The sequence below is a fragment of the Gouania willdenowi genome, chromosome 4 (assembly GCF_900634775.1).
Source record: "Gouania willdenowi chromosome 4, fGouWil2.1, whole genome shotgun sequence".
NCBI classification, from domain to species: Eukaryota; Metazoa; Chordata; class Actinopteri; order Blenniiformes; family Gobiesocidae; genus Gouania; species Gouania willdenowi.
Window position 1 is genome coordinate 14,637,074 of NC_041047.1, and position 20,855 is coordinate 14,657,928.

Consider the following 20,855-nt stretch of genomic DNA (forward strand, 5'->3'; position numbering starts at 1 on the left):
GTTGCCCTGACGACGATACGTGACTGCTGTGTGTTGCTGCTGAGCTGTCACTACATGGAGTTGCTATGTTCCTCGGACAAAGGTTTTCTCCGCCTTTTTCTTTTGCTGGCTCCACCATAATATTAGTTAGAGAAAAGTGAATTCGTAGACAACCGTGTGCAGCCACGGGGATGGTCACAATCTAGCATTAGTTTGTATTGGGCTGCCGTAAAGCAGTATGTCTTGTCACCGGGTCGGAGACAGGAAAGTTGTAAGTGCGGTTTTCTGGCCAGAGACAGCAGGGAGGATGAAAGACCCCCCTTACCTTCACAGGGACAACAAGAAGGATTTATTAAGGTGAAAAAGTTACTTAGTTCTGCTTTAAAAAACAGCTGCACAATATGTGTCACTTTTGTCTTTTTCTCTAATAAGCGACAGCACGTGTGAGTGAGTTCTGTAGTGTGGCATGTTTAGGGGACGTTCTGGGTTTGGACGCACTCAGTGAATATCTAAATGTGCTTTTCATGCTGTCCTGAGAAGCAGAAAAAGCATTTTAAGAAAAAAGCTATAAAATAAAAAAAATCAATATAGGTGGTATTGTCATTTCCATATTGCCAAAAAAGAAATCTTGATATATCTTAGATCTCGATATATTGCCCAGGCCTACACTTTGCTCCACCAATGTCTGCATATGAGCTGTTTTTAATATTTTTGTAACTTTACTCCCGCCATCGAGCTGCTTTCTGTCAGTCAGCTCTGCGTCAGAGCTGTAAATTCTCTATGATCTATGTAATCAATTAATAAATGGGATTTGCTTCCCTGATGCGCTCTGGACTTTGGTTGCGTGTTCACATAGGACCAAACAAAACATTTAAAATCTTTCTAGGATGTGTGACCAGGCTCCAAAGTAGAGAATGTCAAGTAGAGCAACTTCTGCAACATCAATATTTTTCCAAACATTGTTACAAACTGTGTTGTTTTTAGGTGGAACTTGAATAGGGGAAAAAGTTGAGATGAAAATACATAGATGTAAAACTACTTTGGCCTTTGCTTGCCTTTAGTCCGCAGACAGAGGTTCATGAGCAGAGCTGCAGAGTACTCTAAAGTATAATCACTGAGGCAGTCTGGATCCTGAAGCTCATCCACCAGCCAACCAATCAAGTCGTCTGCTATCATGGCCGTCTGCTGGCTCCTCCTACCAAAACACACAAGCAATAACTCATTCAGGGTCTAAGTTGATGTATTTTAATGTTACCATAATTAACCTAAACTAAGAGCTTTTCATTCACTCAGTCCATATTCGAGTGAAGTCTAGCATTAATACCATTTAAAGGAGTAATGAAATTAGTTAATGATTATTAAATGTACCTGAGACTGAGCTTCTGTAGAGCCACAAGCACATTCTCTCTAGTCAGGGAGTCTTTGCCTTCCTCCTTCAGTGCTCCGGTCAAAAGCTTCAGTAGATTGGGAATATGGGAGAGGTAAACCCGACCTGTAAACATGTAAAAAATCAGATGATAAAAATAGTCCAAAAATGACATTGTTTTTGTTGAAAAGGTTTGAAATAAAAATAAGAAATGACCTAGAAATGTCCTAACCAAGTGCAGGACATTCTAGACAACATATGTCAAACTCGAGGCCCCGGTGCCAAATCCGGCCCTTTAGAGCATCCAAATCAGCCCACAGCAGAAAGTAAAAAAGTCAGAGAAACCATGAATCTTTGTGTAAATTACCAACTAATTCAGTTGTAGATATCTCAGCTAGATATCTCCCAAAATAATACACAAATTCAATGAAACTTCCCATTATTAGCAGGGCTCACATTTTCCCCATGCTTATATCAAATGATGGCAGTCATTTTTAATCTGAAATATGTAAAAGAACTCTCAATTTTTCCAAAATCCTGCTATTTTCTTCAAATTATTCCACAAAAATTACATGAAAATTGGCCACAAAATCTAAAAAAATTAAAGTGAAGATCCAGCAGGGACTGATATGTGCCAGTTATTGCTTGATATTATCAGTGCCGTACATATTTTCCCATTTTATTTATACGAGAAAGTGTAAACTAGAGCACAATAATGATTAAATTACTAATTTTCCTGCCTAAAATCTGCAGCCCACTTAAGATAAACTGGTCCGTATTCGGCCACTGAACTAAAATAAGTTTGACTTCCCTGTTCTAAACAATACCATGACAACACCTGTCGTCCTTTATTTGTAAAAAAAAAAAAACTAATTTCAGGCGAAAACCAACAACAAACTAATGTTTGTGAACATGATTCCAGGCAAACTGCCCTCAGGAGATACTGGCAGGCTGATGTGGAGCACCATTAGTTAATTGATCCCAGAATGAAAAGCCATCAAGGACTTTTAAATCTCTTATGACTCAGCTCAACCAAGGAAACAATGATGCTGCACCAAAGCTTAAGACAGTTAAATACTCACCCTCTGCAAGGGAAGCAAATGCATTGATGAGACGAGCCATGTACTGACGAACAATCTCATTTGTCGATCTTAACAAATAAAGCACCGTGTTCTAGGGGGAAATAAGAAAAGTTTGATCATGTATCTATTGTCTTCAAAAATAGCTTTTTGTTTGGTAGAATTTATTTTTTTTAACATTTGCTTTTTCTCTGTAACCTTTTTATGTTATTGAAAACCTTTAATATTAGCAGTCAACAAACAGTAAACATTGAAAATATTCTATATTTATTTATCCTATTAAATTGTAACTCCTCCCATTATCACTTTGTTCCTGCATGTTTTAATAACTGTATGCAACCTTTTCATACTGTTATTGTACCCTTGAGGAGTTAATGACTGGTGACATTTAGAAAAGGCTTTAATGGCAGTGGTTAGTACATAAATAAATAAATGCATAAAAGAGATAAGTGTGGTTAAAAAGGTGGTAAGGGGATATTTTTCTCCATTAGACTATCTTTAGCAAAACACCTACAGCCACAGGCTGAATGAAAATAATGTGAGAATAAAACACTGATGAGATTAAAATGTGCGTGTGTGTGAGAAGAACCTTAAGAAAATGAAGTGCTGAATACAATCAACGTTTTCTAAACAAGAGAGTAAAAGATAAACTCATTTGTACACATAAGTAACACAGGTATTAAGAAAGTGGCCAATAAATAAAATGTTACTTTTAGGAAAGAGCTGCTTTTACCCTTGTTTTTATTACTTTTTTTACCTTTAGATTTTATTTTTGTATTGTTACCCTAAGAGATTTAGATGTTACACTGTACATGTACAATGCTGCATCTGTACTGAATGTGTTTCATTAAATCCAGTGTTCGTCTACGCCTGTTTTTGCTTCTCTGTCTGTGTGTCCCTAATTTGTGTCCCTAGTTTGTCTGCTTTTAAGTTTCAGGGACCGGCAGATGGAAATTAGCTTAGCTAAATATGTAACAACGCATCTTTCTCCTTGTGGGACTAATGTATATGTTTATGGTCCTTATCAAATAAATTCAACAAGAAGACATAGTCATCAACATCCCCCGCCAGATTGGTTGTCATTTTAACTCACAACCTTTTCCTAAATGTCCTAAATCTAAGAACTTAGATGTTTACATAAGAAAATATTATCACATCAGAATATAAAATGACTATCTTAAATGGTCTGTGAGAAAAGCTGTCCCCTTTGAAGATACCTCGAACAGAGTAAAAAAGGGCAATAACTCCGTAAAAAACAATTGCACACTTCTCATTTTCGAACTCCATCAAGGTACTGCTACCATGGAGCCACACACCGAATTTGGAAACTATCCCCTTTAACTCGGACGGAGCTCAAACCTAAATCCTTCTTCTACACTTTGTGGTGGGGATAATAAACCTAAAGAAAACCTAAATGCTATTCCTAGCAGCCAACACAGGAACTCAAATAGTCAAAACTCATTTCAGGAAATAGTTCACACTTTTAGCGAACCCACCTGGATTTCCACTGCTTATGATTCATTAAATGATGATGAAATGTGTTTACCTTGTTTGAATTGTTTTTGAGCTAGGTTTTTCTTGTTTTATTGTACATATTTTTATGCCACTATGCTTGTATCCACTTGTGGATACACACACACCAAAAGTTCCAGCTTCTAACCTGCTTGGTGCTGTCGCGTTCCAGCAGATCATTGCTGATGTAAGCCTGAAGGACGGTGTCCCTCTGTTCACCAGGCAGTGAGCGTGTCAGTCTCTAACGCACCATAGAAATAACAATTATGAACACCAAAACATGTTTAATAAATACAATGATGGAAACTGTTTCCTTCCAGTTCAAAAACGCTTTACATGTCATAAGACAATTAATATTAAGTTAAAGTGTAGAATATTTCTGCTAGAGCTTGAAAAGAATCTTTAGGCACAACACTAAAGATGGATTACAATTGGGTTACAATTGATTTTGGTTGATTTCTTTTTCTCATCTTAAAAAAACAAACTCCAACACAATGTACAGGTATGTGTACCAGCTTAGACTTGATCAAATATTATGCACAACAGTAAACTAATGGTGAAATGTTCTCACCCATCGCAGAGCTTGCAGAAGCAGAGATTTTAGTCTATCTGATCCTCCAATCATGTCTTTCTTCAGCTTCTCATAATCTAACGAGGGCAGCATTGGAACCTCTTTCTGTTTGCTGAAGTGGAACAAAAATAAGATGAAAACATTGGTTTGATCTACATAGAACACTTCTTCATGGACTATGATTTGATATAAAACTTACAGTGGTGGAATGGAGGCTCGGAGCATGGACGAGGCCTACGAGACACAACAATCAAAGGAAAACCGGCGGTGAACGGTTCAGATGTTTCTGGTTGCATCCATTTTTTTTTAATCTTATGGAGCACACATCGGTATCCATGCAGCCGTGATTATTCCTTTAATCCCTTTCTATCATTCTTTCATCATCAAACGTGAATGACCTTGACCCAAAACTTGTAAAACTTGGTCATAATCTGAATGCGTCAATGTTGTTCTTTAAAGACGTGCATGTATCATGCTTAGTACGGTACATGCTGAACACCAGTACATACAGTAAGTGCAGTTTGGTGACTTCATCCCTGCAACAAATATAAATGCAACCAAAACATTTGCTAAAACTAGAACAAGAAAAGGATTGTTAGTATCTTTGTTACATCCCCGTGCTCATGCACTGTTCACCTCTGCATGAGAGTAAAACATTAAAAAGCAAAACAAATATCTGTGAAGATAGTAGGTTGTGAGTATTGGGGAAAAATCTAAAATACATAATTATTATTAATTATAACGTTTTGGATGCTTTTGCCAAAGAAATTCTCAGTTTATAGTTCTATAGTACTACAATGGAGTTTAAAAGCACACAATACATAGACAAATTACGTCCATAACTTCATTTCAGCCTCTTTTCCAAATTATTCTATACTAGAGCATCAACGAACAAACAAAACAGCAATTCATTTATGCAGCACAAATGAATGCAATTTATGCTACTTTGCTGCTAATGCTAATTGATAAAAAATAAAATAAAACCTTGACCAAACACTACATGCCAAATTATGTAGATTTGTAAATACATCTATAGCTAATATTGAAGGCTGTAATCACTATAAATAGAATACATGTTTACCTCTTTCTAAATGCCTGTAATTAAGTGGAAAAGCTTCTAAATCAAGTAGGAAACGAAAACATAGGGGATGAAAACTGTCTTAGATATTTTCTAATCATGGCACTCAAGGTGGTGTGTGAGAGCCCGATATGTCACAACCACCCAAAATGTTATCAAAACAAAAAATAATGTAACAAGATGCTGAGCCCGAAATGTAAAAACTTTTTGCCGTCGTTATTACAATATGGGGCATGCAAAATATTTTTCCTCTAATAGTGTAATCATTTTATTACATTATAGAGCGAGTCAATGATTTATGGATTAAAAGGTTTATTGCTTCAATGTAGAGTGTAGTATCATACACAAATGTGTATGTGTAAATATGTGTATGTGTATATATATATAAATAAAAGTTTATATATATAAAAAAAGCAAAAAAGGTTTTTTCATGTTGGGCTCTGCATCTTGTTACATTATTCACCAGTTTTACGATTTGGGTTTTTCTAACATTTTTTTTTCTTAAATTTCTGGTTTTATTACATTTTTTTTAAATAACTATTAGGGTCTTGTTACATTTCGGGCTCTAACATGACCAACAATAATCTATTGGACAAATGAAGCCAAACGTTTTAGTAAGACGGGGAACAAATGGTACAAGACTTACAAACTGAAACAGTCACTAATGTTAACGGATGGTGTTCAGTGTAGATAACAGACATTCAAACGGGCAAACACGGGGAGGAGACGTGGTGAGGCTGGAGCGAGACAAGCAAGGACAACAAGATTGATGAAGAGTGTAGAAGGTGAAAGATGAAACTTACATAGCCATCATCATAGGGACTCATAGAGTAATATCCCTTTGTGGTGGACACAAGCATTTCACAAAGCACAAACACAGACACACAGAGAACAGCTGTTAAAAAAACAAGATTTCACAAGCCAGAGATCAACACTGCAACGACAGCCACTGACAATCAGCTGTAGCTTTTGATTTCAACTACTATTTATTCAGATGTGTCTCAGTCACTGTTGCTTTATGTCTCAAACTCTCCAAAATGATTCATTTGAATTACAGACTTGGTTTGTTATGTCGACATGACCAGTCCTAAGGGCACATTTGACCGACAGTGACCTTGAAATGAGATTCTACTTCCTAGAGATGTCCTTTAAACATTTGTCTGTCAGTGAGCTGTGGCGGAAAAGAGGAGAGGAAGCCGTGAAAGAACAGAGAGCACGAGTTGTGCATGTGTGACTCACGGTGCCAGGTCTGGTGAAGTCAGTGCTGTGCACCGCACTCTGCCTCATGTGGCTGTTGAACAGGCGGACACACACACTCTGGAGGTACTCTGGGGAGATCTGGGACAACATAGCAGCTCTTCTGAGCGTTAACACGCTCAATGTGGGAAGAGTGGCATCACAATTTAATGAAGTAGATAAAAACAGGGTACTTAGGGTTATATAAATGACTTAAAAACACTTAAAAAATGTCCCGATATACTGTAGCATCTGGGTATTTGTCATGTACTCAATCTTTTCATACTATTTAATGTGAATGCAATACATACTATTTTGACGTCAGACTTGTATGAGTAGTATGTGAGTATACAATTTCGAACACAGCCATGGTAAACTGTCAGTCTGGGGGCCACACACAGCCTTTAGTCTAATTATTTTAGAGCCCCAAAAGTAAACAAAAAAAAGACATGCGACAAGAAAAAAAAGAAGAAAAATAAAGAGAAGAAGAGGAAAAAAGGAAAGAAAATACATATATATATATATATATATATATATATTTTTTTTAAATCATCTAAACCACGGGTGTCAAACTCATTTTTCATTTGATCTTAAGTGGGCCACAGATTTTATGTGGGAAAATTTGTAATTTCGACATTGTTGTGTCCTAGTTTGCACTTCTTTCTATACATAAAATACTAAATATGTAAGAAACCAATAATATCCAAGCAATAAGTGACAGATATCAGTCCCAACAGGATCTTCACTTTAAATTTCTGATATTTTGTGACCAATTTCTATTTAATTTGGGGAAATGTTACATAAAAAATTGAGGAAAACTGAAGAATTTTATAAGAATTTTGAGTTTTTTCAACAATATGACATTAAAAATGAATACAATCCTGCGATATAAGCACCAGGAGTGTTGAGTTTCATTTACACAATGATTCATGTTTTCTCTGTAAAAATCACTTTCTCCTGCGGGCCAAAATGGATGCTCCAAAGGGTTGGATTGAGCCCCCGGGCCATGAGTTTGACACATGTGATCTAAACACATTGCTGTTTGAATCTAGTACCTTAGACAGTGTTAAAATCTGTGTGTGAATTACTAGAACAACCATATAGTCACAAACCAACTACTTAATAATACGCTTCCACCTGTCTCACCATATTTCCACTGACGGTGGCCTCCAGAGAGTCAACCAGCTCTGCAGTGATTCCTATCAGGTTGTGATAGTCGGCCTGCATTTTGTTGAATTTCCGAACACAGCTTGTGGCGCGCCGGTCCGCCTCAACCCGCTGGAGCTGTAACTGCTGCATTGCCTCTGTGAATCACACACACACACACACACACGTAACCAACACACATATTACACGTAGGCCATCAAACTCTACAACTCCACTTTATCTCAGTGTTTTTCAACATTGGGGTTGTGACCCCATGTTTTGTAATTTATCTTTTTTCAAATTAAAACACCACAAGTAATCTCAAACAACTGTACTCTATACTTTTAATTAGAGGTCTCCCGATCCAATATTGATATCTGATATCGGTCCGATATCAGCTAGAAAAATACTAATATCGGATTTTATCGGACTGCATCTAAAATCACAGATATAAACGCTCCGTTAATAGTGCCGCTCCAGCACTTCTATCCATAGGTGACTGTGGTTCACGTTCCAACAAAATAACCTACTGTTGCTGACTATTGTTCTCTGTTTGAGTAACATCACTTGAGCAAACATTTCCTAACATTCCACACTACAAAATAAGTAATAAAAGTATGTATGATTTGTGCGGATATCGTATCGGATCAATATCGGTATCAGCCAATACGCAAGGCTGCAATATTGGTATCATATCGGATGTGAAAAAGTTGTAACGGGACATCCCTACTTTTAATACCTCAAAATGTAAATCTCGTTACAAAAAATACAGTATAAAGAAAACAATAAATAAAAATACATCTCATCACTTTGTGCACAAATCCTGGCTACTGTATTTCTTACTCAGTATAACAAACATAATCAGAAAAATAAATATTGGTAGAAAAAAAAGGTGGAAATTTGTGATATAAAAATGGGGTCACGATCTAAAAAAGGTTGGAAACTACTGTCTGAAGTAAACACATTTCTTTCTTTCTTGCATTTACGTTACTTGACAGAAGTTCCCTAATCTCTATTATGTGGTATATACATACAGTACATTCCATAATATGTAATAACCCAAATGGCAAAGAAATATAGATTACAAAATGTTTTGAACACTTGTACGGTATCTCACTTGTTTTAAACACTCATATATGTTTGGAGCCTCTAAACATGAGTACAGGCAGTCAGTGGTCAATGGTCTGTGTATATTTACCTTTAGTACCCCTACCGCCCTCCTTCTGCAATACGCCTGTTAAAGAACACACTGCAGAACCCATTTCAAAAGACTGTGTTTGTTCTCAAAAGTTAAACATGTATTGAGAAACTCCAGTTCATGCTTTAGCTTGACGGTTCATTGAACCTTTGGGAATACATCCTGTATGATTGTACAATGATAATTTGTTTAGGATTGAGCTAATCCATGTTTATTGTGGAGAGTGATAAATGTGTCAATAGTACAGGAGGGATGGATGTATTCTTTAAAGAAAACTCATAAGCGGTTTTTATTTTGCTTACATAATAGCGGCCATGTTGGTTTTAGGCAATAGACTCATCTCTTAAATGTGATATAATCCATAGTGTGGATTAAAATGTTTGTCCTTGATGTGTTAAAGCCACATTATGTATAAAGTACAGATATTATTGAAGATTTTTTGCAGGAAAGCTTTAAGTTTGTTTTGTGTTACTTGGTTTAGTATGAAACTGCTGTGGTCACAAAAAAGGATACATATAAACTCAACAATCTTGGGCTGTTTGATGATTTTAGTGTGACGGACAAGAACTGCTCCAGCTTCTCCTTTAACTGTGGAATCCAGGAATCCTGAATAAATGGCATTGATTTAGAAAAAACAAATGAAATAATCTCAGAGTATATATATATATATATATATATATATATATATATATATATATATATATATATATATATATACTGTTTATATGTATAGCAACACTTCTAAGTTCATAATTTATTTGAGAGAAGAATAAGCAAAAAAAAGATGTGGTATTGTTATTTTACCCGAAATAGATGTTTGAAAGAAGGGTGGACGGTGGGGTTGGAAACAAAAGGCAAAGCGTAGTAAGACACCAACTCTGTGGTCTGGCTCAGCACCGATCCTCGAGTTTCCAGGTAGTCCTTAAAGAGGGAACGCCGCTCCTCAAACTCAGTGCGGTCCTGGAAGCACATTTTTTTTAAATTATTCATCAAATATAGATGTACGTAGCTTATTGCAATCAATGACATCATAACCAACATGTCACAGTCTGAGTGGGGGAAAAAATGAAGTAAAGGAGGTAATCAGACATATTTATTTCCAATCAATGAAAATTAAAGTTTTTTTTTACAAAAACAAATTAAAAAAAATAGTTTGAAATGATTTTAGATGATGAAACACTCACACATCCAACTACATCTGTACAGCTATAATTAACAACAATGCTAACAGTGGATAATTAGTCTTACATAAAAGTATCTATTTTCATTTAAATGTAAAACCCAAATAAATAACAGCAGAGTAAAATATAAAGTTTATTAAAATGCTAAAGCTACCAGTGGTACATTCAATATTTCTCTGGCGCCGCTTAGTGGACATTTTGTATATTGACTGATGGTGGGATTTTAGCTCTGTTTTTCAAACTAAATAAAGTGACTGTGTTCAAAATCGCATATTAATGCAGTACAAATTCAATGAGGAAATAATGTCTACTATATATTATTAGTTTCATTGGGATGATTGGGATGGTGAGCATTCTCACTGAAGTATTCTTCCAAGTTTCCCAAGATGCATTTGGAACCAAACCTGGCAGGAGCCAGATTGATGTGTAGCCCTCCCTATAACTCGAGTTCTCCACATCAGTCTAGGTCTGTGTCTGGTGAATTCCTTTTGGAACCAGGGAGGGACATGAACAGAATGCTTGAAGCTGATTGGGCGAAGCGCCTGTCCACCATTTTCCGGTAGTGCATATGCACATATATGCTAATAACCGATCTCAGTACGAATTAAACTCAGTCCATGACACCGGTCCCAGGATAATTTTACATTCCGCTCGCAATGCATCATGGGGCGATTGAGTATGACTAGTGTGCCCACCATACATACTTGAAAAATGTCCCAATATAGTATACATCCAGGTATTTCTTGCATACTCAATCTTTCCATATAATCTAATATGAATACACTACATACTCATTTTCAGACTTGGTGGTTTGTGAGTATGGGTAGGACGTTAGTATGAGTAGTACTTTAGTATGAGAAGTACGATAGTGTGAGTAGTACGTTAGTGTGAGTAGTACGTGAGTATGAGTAGTACATTAGTGTGAGTAGTACGTTAGTATGAGTAGTACATTAGTATGAGTAGTACGTTAGTATGAGAAGTACGATAGTGTGAGTAGTACGTTAGTATGAGTAGTACATTAGTATGAGTAGTACGTTACTATGAGTAGTATGTTAGAGTGAGTAGTATGTTAGAGTGAGTAGTACGTTACTATGAGTAGTACGTAAGTATGAGTAGTACGATAGTATGAGTAGTACGTTAGTATGAGTAGTACGTTACTATGAGTAGTATGTTAGAGTGAGTAGTACGTTACTGAGTAGTACGTTAGTATGAGTAATACGTTAGTATGAGTAGTACGTTAGTATGAGTAGTACGTTAGTATGAGTAGTATGTTAGAGTGAGTAGTACGTTAGTATGAGTAGTACGTTACTATGAGTAGTACGTTAGTATGAGTAGTACGTAAGTATGAGTAGTACGTAAGTATGAGTAGTACGTTAGTATGAGTAGTACGTTAGTGTGAGTAGTACGTTAGTGTGAGTAGTACGTTAGTATGAGTAGTACATTAGTGTGAGTAGTACGTTAGTAGGAGTAGTACGTTAGTGTGAGTAGCACGTTAGTATGAGTAGTACGTTAGTGTGAGTAGTACGTTAGTATGAGTAGTACATTAGTGTGAGTAGTACGTTAGTATGAGTAGTACATTAGTATGATTAGTACATTAGTATGAGTAGTACATTAGTGTGAGTAGTACGTTAGTATGAGTAGTACGTTAGTGTGAGTAGTACGTTAGTGTGAGTAGTACATTAGTGTGAGTAGTACGTTAGTATGAGTAGTACGTTAGTATGAGTAGTACATTAGTGTGAGTAGTACATTAGTGTGAGTAGTACATTAGTGTGAGTAGTAAATTAGTGTGAGTAGTACGTTAGTATGAGTAGTACATTAGTGTGAGTAGTACGTTAGTGTGAGTAGTACGTTAGTATGAGTAGTACATTAGTATGATTAGTACATTAGTATGAGTAGTACGTTAGTGTGAGTAGTAAATTAGTATGACTAGTACATTAGTATGTGATTTTGAAAACAGCCTGAGTCTAGGAGCTACTTACGTGTCTACCAGGATGTCCTCTCAGTGGGTAAACTGTGAAGTGGACATGGCTGTAGAATTCCAGGCTCAGAGCATCACTGTCTGTATCTGTAACGTCAGACGGAATGTTCTCGGCCCACAGCTCAAAGAACACCTTGTGGTCCCCATCATCAAAAGAACTAAGGAAGTCCTTCTAGAAGAGTCACATGAAGAAATGAGTCAGCAGGAGGTTTAGGCTTTTTTCCCCCAATAATATTATATAATCCCATATTGTGTAGTCTGACTTCGCAGGATAAATAGAAACTATAGTTGCTCGTAATCTACTCAGCTTAGAAGATGTTTTTAAATAGAAAAGAATCAAACAACCACAATTTACCTTAATGACACGAGTCTTTGAGTCTCTGAGAGTAGTTCCCCGGGGCTTTGACACAAGTTTGCCTTTGCTTTTGCATTCCTTGTCAAAACTCTGAACAGTTTCCTCAAACTCCTCAAATTTAAGGTACTAGAAGAAAAACAGCAAAGACAATAGAAAACATCTGCTGTAGCCAAAACTGAGTTGAATGTTGAACACTGAATAATGGTTTGTAAACAAGCTACACTAAGAACTTACTCACACATGCTGTCCCTTATAGGAGAAGAAGCCAAGAGTGTCACATACTGTGTATGTGTTTGTTAATAAATGTGCCTGTGTGGCATTTTGCATCAGCAAATTTCACCTAAAATTGTATTTCTGGTAAGACTTTATTAAGTTATAAATATAGATATTGAAATCATTTATATAACACAATTTTGAAAAATAAATAAATAATGAGATACAAGTTTTGGTCATGTGTTAGAACTATTTTTTAACTGGGTCATGCTTGGACATTGGTTGAGCTCCCAATCTGTTCCACAACCAAAAACACTATTTTTTTTTTTTTTAACTTTTCAAACTTCACTCACTTTTTAATGTAATTCACTTCATATAGTATAGCAGTACATACGTTCATATGCAAAAGAAAGAAAAAAAAAAAAAGCTTAATCTTAAGCTTAATATGGAATATGGGATGCTTGAAGGTTCAGTTTTCTATGATTTGAGCAGCCGTCATAGAAAGGTCGTCTTGGACTTAAATTGAAGCTTATAAACTGCGAAAATGTCATTCATCTACATTTGAGACTGTGAATTGTATAATAAAATGCTTGAAAATGATGACTTTCGTTGACAATTTCTCAGGTGGACAGATTTTTTTTTTTGTCTTTTCAGGTAAATAAGGAGGATATTAGACAGTAAAATGGCTACAATCCCAAGAATCTTTTGCTCCAAGTTTCCCCTATGTGTCAGAATACACCATGCAAAATATTAGGGTTATCAGAATCAGAATCAACTTTATTGACCAAGTAATGTATTGAATACACACGAGGAATTTGTCTTGGTGAACTATATATATGTATATGTGCATTTATGTAGCTGTATTATCTTAATATTCACAATTACATAATTTTGACTTAAGCTTTTCCCAAAAACTGTATTTTTTCAGCCCCTGAGCGGCCGAGTTGGGGGTGGTCTTTATCAAATTGTGATGGTCCACGGTACAAGAGAACAGGATTTAATTATAATACTGGAAAAAAGGGCAAAAAACACCCTGGGGAGTGGCCCTGGCTCCCGACCATGTATAATGAACTATAAATTATTATTATAATCCTTATGGCTCTTTTCTGCATTATGGATAGTGATTGTATTGTACATTTATAAGTATTACCCCAAACCTATATTCAAATCACTGAACAATTAGGGATGTCCCGATACAACCTTTTCATTTCCGATATGATACAGATATCGCAGCCTTGCGTATGGGCTGATACCAATATTGATCTGATATCAGCATGAATCATACATACGTTTATTACTGTTTTTTTCTTTAATGAAAAAATAATAATTACTTATTTTGTAGTGTGGAATGTTAGAAAAGGCTTGATCATGTGATGTTACTCAAACAGAGAACAACAGTCAGCAGCAGTAGGTATGAGAAAAACTGACCCATTTATTATTAACCAATTGGTTACACACATTTTAACCTTCAACATAATATCTACAGTATTCTACAATTGAATAAAATAAATTAAAAAAAAATTGAAAAAAAAAATATTAAAAAAATCCGAAATTCGTTTTCAGGCTGATCGATATTGGATCGGGACGCCCCTATGAACAATAAAGAATATGGAGTGATTTGTGGATTCTAGAATGAGTTTTGCTTTGTTTGGAACTGAAATGCTTCTTTACAATTGCCTTGTACCACATGTTTGTAGTTGTTTAATATAATGTGACACACCTGTAGCTGTTAAAGTCTTCCCAAACTGTTAAACACATATCAGCACATATAGGCTATGAACAACATGCTACTACCTCTTTGATCATCCCGAGCAGATCTGCCTCTGTGGCCAATACGTCCCCCATCTTTGCCTCCCTCTCCGAGTTCATGCCCTGCTCAAATGTTTAGATAACAGATGGCGTTGGGTTTATTGCTCGTGCTGTACTGGACTTCCGGTCACCATTCTGTAGGCACAGAACCTGATAAGAAAACATGAGACATGAGAACTCGTGTTACAAGTGTTACAGCTTAGTTACGATGCAACAAACCATACTCCACCAAGACAATAAAAATGAAGAATCAGAACTCATTCACACAGCATGTCTATGTTACAATCAATGTTAAAATGTGAAGAAGTAAATCATTCAGCAGTATTTTTATGTACAAGTTGGTAAGTTAAGCTAGTCAATGCCATGGTAAATACATTCAAACAAATGCAAGAGCATTCTCACCTCATTCGCATTCTTGGTTGAGTAAAAAAACAAACTAAAAATAAAAAAAAATAAATAAAAACTCGCCTAAGCTTACGTGTTCAGCCACAGCTTAAGCTTATATAACCCATTTTGCTTCGGACACGCATCTATTTGGTAAGCTAGATGCTAGCTAGCAACCGTATACGGATACGACGCTAGAACACCTAGCAACCAAATAACACGGAAGTGGGCTGAAAAGTAGCACTACATGTCGTAAAAAAAGTCACTTGCTTTTAAACGCGCTGCGATTTAGAAATAATAGTTTTAGTAGTTTCAAAAAAGCAAATTATTACAGAGATTTAATAACAGGTTTACATGATAAGTCAATGCTGCCGTTTGTGGTTTAAACGGGGGCGAAAATTAGTAATATTGGCCTCAACATTTTTTTCCAGCAAGACTTAAATTATTATTATTATTATTATTATTATTATTATTATTATTATTATTATTATTATTATTATTATTATTATTATTATTATTATCTGTTTTGTTTTCCCACATAGACACGGTATAGCCATCACTTGCCTTCTTTTGTATCAATCTTTATTTTGTATCCTTTTTTATTTTTTATTTTTTTTTAAATTATGTTTTATATTTAAACCGTTGTCATGTACTGGGTGCGCATCGTACCGAGATTGTATATGCGCATATGCACATTCGTGCACATGCGCACTACCAGAAAATTAATTTTTGCAAAATAAATAATTCATTTTTGTTTATTTTTGTTTTCAAAGTGAACGGACACGTGTTTTATTTGTTTATTGGATTATGTTAGGGTTAAAGTTAATGTTATAATCTCAGTACGGGGGTAAACTCAGTACGTGACACCGTAACTACTTCCGGTGTCAAAGGTTGAACACATTGTTCCGGCGCGGTTCGTATTTTCTAAGCAGTAATGAATGAAAGTTTCATCATAATAATCTTAAAAGAGTACAGAGTGAAGACTAGTTAACTCATCGCTGAAGAAGGAAGCATCGGTGTTGTGTTTTTCATACACATTTCATCTTATTGAAGGTAAGTTTGAAGAAGTGTGTGACCAACATTGCTAAATCCAGCGCTAACTGTTTGACTTGTCGTGCCATGTTTCGGGTTATAGATTTTGTTCCCTCTCCAAATTAAAAGAACCCCAAAACGAACCCCAGTAATAATACCTCGTGTAACGGACTTTGCCCACCAACTTGTATATTTACTTTTTTCTGTCACAAATTCAAACTGCATGTTGAACACTGGGATGTAAAATCGTGTTCATACACTTAAAAAGAAAAAAAAACGTTTGCTGCTTAGAACGTGTGCGATTTTCTTACATTTTAAACTTTAACGCCTATAAATAATTAAAGGAACAAAAAAATTAAATTATCCTTCCCTCCCCGAAAATATACAATAGAAAAAACAGTATTGATTTGGGTACGGAAGCGGATTAGGGACAATTTTGATGGCGAAACAAATTGTGGGCAAATCAAGAATAAAGTCAAAATGTTGGGATTAAAGTTGAAATATAATGTCAAGATTAAAATCGAAATGTCAAGAATAAACTCAAAATAATTGAAGGTTTGTTAATAAAGTCAAATCTACGGAAGCGGACTTCACAACGTTCCCATTTTAATCTTGCCTTCGACTTTAATCTCGACATTATGTTTAAAGTTTACTCTCGAAATTTTGACTTTGTTCTTGATTTTCACAAAATTAATTTTTCCATCAAAATTGTCCCTAATCCACTGCCATCATAATTTAGATGTCAAACGGTAGTTTATTTACCAAACTAGGATTTTTTTTTTTTTTTTTTTTGCTTAAATAATCTGTTCTACACAATATTCAATGATTAACATATGTCGTGTGTTTTTCTTCACAAAAACGCACATTGGTGCGTGTTTGAGATTGATCGTGCATGTGAACGAACGTGCACACAACGCTTGCACACAAGTATTGTAGCAACAGATTTGTGCTTGATATTTTAAAGTGAATGTTTTTACGTGTTTTTTTCTTTGCAGTCCATAGCCGGGGACAAAGATGGCAGGGATACTTTTTGAAGATATCTTTGATGTCAAAGACATTGATCCTGATGGCAAGAAGTTTGACAGAGGTGTGGTAAATCAAATGATCTGTATTGTAATTTTTGCATGTGTCAAAATCATTTAACTCATAATCTGTTATTATTTTTAAGGATGTGTTTTTGTGTCACACCAATGAAGCTAATATTTTAAACATGCTACTTTCTGCCAGTGTCCCGTTTACATTGTGAAAGTGAATCGTTTAAGATGGACCTCATCTTGGATGTGAACATTCAGATTTATCCTGTCGATCTTGGTAAGAATGTCACACTTTTTTGTTAACAGTCAGTGTTTCACTAAACATGAATGAAATGTTTGTTCACCACTCAAGTGGATGCCTTGATTTCAACAGGTTGTACCAGATTAAATAACAGTTAAAGGAGCATCGGGCAGGATGTATGAATCAGACTCCATAGTGACACCACGGTGGTTAGTGTAACTGCAGTCATCAGCTAAGCCACCGCGGGAACGCGCATCAACTGTTTGTTTATCACCAGAGCACAGCTGCTGATACTGTGGATAGAGGATGGATACCGGACGGGTCGGGTTCGGACAGATATTTAGAACTGGTGTTTGGGTTCGATCATAGTGTCGTTTGCGCGCAGCGTTTTTCCTTTACTGCTGCAGCTGATGTAGGCCTGAAGAACGCACAGTGAGAGATGTGATCCACGGGGCAAGGTGAATGGAGCATAGGACAATTTTAAAGGAATACACTGTTGAAACATTCCCTTTTTTGCACAATAGCATGAATTATCTTTATCTTTGATACATGGATTATGTAAATAAATCCAATGGGTCTTTTGTGTCTCTTGTTTGTGTTTCACATTCTCTTGTTACCCGTGCGTTGATCTGATGTAGACATTAACAGTTGTTTGTTAATAAAATTGGTGCTTACCACAAAAAAAAAACGTAAATATGTCACAGCAGTACAAAATAGGGGTGTCCCGAACCGATATTGATATCTGATATCGGTCCAATATCAGCCAGAAAACGAATATCGGATTTTATCGGACTGCATCTAAAATCTCTGATATATTATATTTATTCAATTGTAGAATACTGTAGATATTATGTTGAAGGTCAAAATGTACGTAACCAATTGGTTCTTAATAAATAGGTCAGTTTTTCTCATCCCTACTGTTGCTGACTATTGTTTTCTGAGTAACATCACATGATCAAGCCTTTTTCTAACATTCTAGACTACAAAACAAGTAATAAAAGTATGTGTGATTCGTATTGATATTGTATCTGATTGATATCGGCCAATATCCAAGGCTGCAATATCGGTATCGTATCAGAAGAGCAAAAGTTGTATCGGAACATCTCTAGTACAAAATGTATCACACACACATTTCAAAGCAATACGTAGAAATATGTGTGGACTCATTGTCTCTGGTTTAGAGCGATTCATCATCCATTAGCATTAAAAAAAACTTAAAGTTAATGTTTATTTTTTCTCAAATCCTGCCCTATTCTCCTTTAAAACTGTCAATCAAAAATGAACTCACACTTTCTACAAACAAAGCTCATCATGTGTAAATTGGTTTGTCTGCTTCAGTGTTTCTCAACCTTGGGGTCATAACCCCATGTGGGGTCGCCTGAAATTTAAATGGGGCCACCTAAAATATGTTGAAAATAATTGCTGATTAAAAACATGCACATATATTTTGAAATTATTATTGTTTTTCCAAATTAAAACACTACACACAATCCTAAACAACTGTATTCAACACTTTAACTTTCTCATATATAACATGTAGTATTAAAAAAGGAAGAATAAAGACAATAAAAATATGTGAGCTGGTGCATCTTATCACTTTGTGCACTAATCCTAGTCTATTTGTTACACAGTATAACAAACGTGATCAAAAAGTAACTATAGATAAAATTCTTTGGGGTCGCCATTAATTTTCGACATAAAAATGGGGTCACGATCCAAAAAAAGGGTTGGGAACCACTGGTGTATTTTCTTGGTTTTCTAGGGTTCCCCCAAATATTTAGTCGTCATTTCAGTGTGACACGTTTTATTTTGTTTTGGTGAGAGGAAACCTGCTTGGATGAAAAGTCGTGGCATCTCATGAACATTTGTCAGTTGCTGAGCTTATAATAATAATTCTACTGTTTCATCCTTTTGTGAAATGAAGGGGACAAGTTCCGACTGGTCATTGCTACCACGTTATACGAAGATGGAACACCAGACGATGGAGAGTACAATCCTCAAGATGATCGTCCATCAAGGTACAACATTTGCTAAGAAAATCCCAAACTGCGTAAATTTAATTTTGATGTTTTTTTTAAGCTAAAGTCAGTCATCTTTATTGTCAATTTTTCAACATGTGCTGGACATACAGAAAAATCAAAAATACATTTCTCTCTGAGCCTTTGTGTAAACTAACAGTAGAAGGATTTTTAAATGAATAAAAGGCACTAACTTAGCAAATTAAATAGTAATTATTTGTTGTATTTTAAGAGTCCTTTTGGTTTTTTTTTTGGTTTTTTTAATGTGACTGATGCTTCTGTGTTGCTGATGAGGAAAAGTCTGATGATCCCAATGTTGACTTTTTTTTTTTTTTTTTTTTTTACCTTTTTCAGAGCTGATCAGTTTGATTATGTAATGTATGGGAAAGTTTACAAGATAGAAGGGGATGAAACATCAACAGAAGCCGCAACACGTCTGTAAGTGAATTAACACGCGCACATACATTTACTTTGATGATAACTAATGGTACGTTCACACCAAACGCGTTTCGGGCGTCAAAATCGTGCCTCACGCCCGTAGTTGGATGCTCAACTTCAACAATCCCAACCCCAGCGTCGGCCGCACGTCAAAAGCGTCCGCCGCGTGGGAGGGGCGGGACCTCTGACGCTCCCTTGAAGCGCGTCCACCATGTATTGTCTACGTAAACCTGATGCTGTTGACGCTTTGAACGCGTTTGGTGTGAACGTACCATAAGAGTTAGAAGTTTGACCCAAACTATGTATTATTATTTATAATGCTCATAATATTCATTTATATTGTAATTGAATGTAACTAATCAACGTTTGATCCGGTTTTAGCTCTGCCTACGTGTCGTACGGAGGTCTTCTCATGAGGCTGCAGGGAGATGCCAATAATCTCCACGGCTTTGAGGTGGACTCCAGGGTCTATCTGCTCATGAAGAAGTTGGCCTTTTGAAATCCTGTTTTGCTCTCCCTGTTATTCACTTTTTCTATCTTTACTACATTCAGGCTTATTGGTTTGTTGTTTCGTGGTTGTTGGCACCTGATACACAGCGTACCAAAAGGCTGAAGGGATTTTTAAAAAAATATTTTCATTTTTCTGGCTGGTTTTAAAATGTGGATCGCAGACTAAAGACTGATGTAAACACAAAGGCAAAAAAACAAAATACTGCAACTAAAACCTGCAGAGAAAAAAAGACTGTAAATAAAATATTTTCTTTGTATGAACCATTTCCATATGCTCAGACTGTTGAATGCTTTCTTTTAGTTTAGGTTTTTTTTTTTTCTTTCAGGGGTTCCTTACTGGTCTCACCCTAGGACCCACATTTTGCCACGGCCATTAAATCGAGACCCATTTTTTTTTTTTTTTGTAGAATTCAACCAAATTTAGTTTTTCATAAACAACTAATATATAATCTTTTTTTTAAAACATAAATCTATCTATTTCCCTGTGCAACATGCAT

At 35.9% G+C, this 20,855-nt stretch overlaps 2 protein-coding genes across 4 annotated transcripts in view; one reads left to right on the forward strand and one right to left on the reverse strand.

The window, feature by feature from the left end:
• Nucleotides 1-15,284, reverse strand: part of armc9 (armadillo repeat containing 9) — a 29,410-nt gene extending 14,126 nt beyond the window's left edge. For 2 of the 3 annotated variants that reach the window (XM_028444257.1, XM_028444258.1), the window contains exons 1-16: nt 15,104-15,284; nt 14,687-14,851; nt 12,680-12,805; nt 12,326-12,496; nt 9,970-10,125; nt 9,679-9,771; nt 9,166-9,190; nt 7,968-8,125; nt 6,825-6,923; nt 6,389-6,424; nt 4,707-4,741; nt 4,508-4,619; nt 4,085-4,177; nt 2,428-2,518; nt 1,348-1,471; nt 1,035-1,174 (exon numbers count right to left, since the gene is read on the reverse strand). In XM_028444257.1, the coding sequence (XP_028300058.1) occupies nt 1,035-1,174; nt 1,348-1,471; nt 2,428-2,518; nt 4,085-4,177; nt 4,508-4,619; nt 4,707-4,741; nt 6,389-6,424; nt 6,825-6,923; nt 7,968-8,125; nt 9,166-9,190; nt 9,679-9,771; nt 9,970-10,125; nt 12,326-12,496; nt 12,680-12,805; nt 14,687-14,761 (1,534 nt within the window). In that variant the 5' untranslated portion in view covers nt 14,762-14,851; nt 15,104-15,284. The remainder of the gene's footprint in view (nt 1-1,034; nt 1,175-1,347; nt 1,472-2,427; nt 2,519-4,084; nt 4,178-4,507; nt 4,620-4,706; nt 4,742-6,388; nt 6,425-6,824; nt 6,924-7,967; nt 8,126-9,165; nt 9,191-9,678; nt 9,772-9,969; nt 10,126-12,325; nt 12,497-12,679; nt 12,806-14,686; nt 14,852-15,103) is intronic. The other variant, XM_028444259.1, reaches the window with a different exon arrangement.
• A 692-nt stretch (nt 15,285-15,976) lies between these two features.
• polr2h (RNA polymerase II, I and III subunit H) lies at nt 15,977-20,619 on the forward strand. Its single transcript, XM_028444261.1, has 6 exons — nt 15,977-16,138; nt 17,113-17,204; nt 17,345-17,428; nt 19,317-19,410; nt 19,765-19,848; nt 20,230-20,619. The coding sequence occupies exons 2-6, from the start codon at nt 17,132-17,134 to the stop codon at nt 20,345-20,347; spliced, it is 453 nt and encodes a 150-aa protein (XP_028300062.1). The 5' UTR covers nt 15,977-16,138; nt 17,113-17,131; the 3' UTR covers nt 20,348-20,619.
• The last annotated feature ends 236 nt before the right edge of the window (nt 20,620-20,855 follow it).

Bases quoted from the DNA above. Each gene is read 5' to 3' on its own strand.
- polr2h (XM_028444261.1), top strand. From the start codon at position 17,132: ATGGCAGGGATACTTTTTGAAGATATCTTTGATGTCAAAGACATTGAT. The intron at 17,205-17,344 runs GTGTGGTAAATC...ACTTTCTGCCAG, and splicing joins TGGCAAGAAGTTTGACAGAG to TGTCCCGTTTACATTGTGAA. The intron at 17,429-19,316 runs GTAAGAATGTCA...TGTGAAATGAAG, and splicing joins GATTTATCCTGTCGATCTTG to GGGACAAGTTCCGACTGGTC.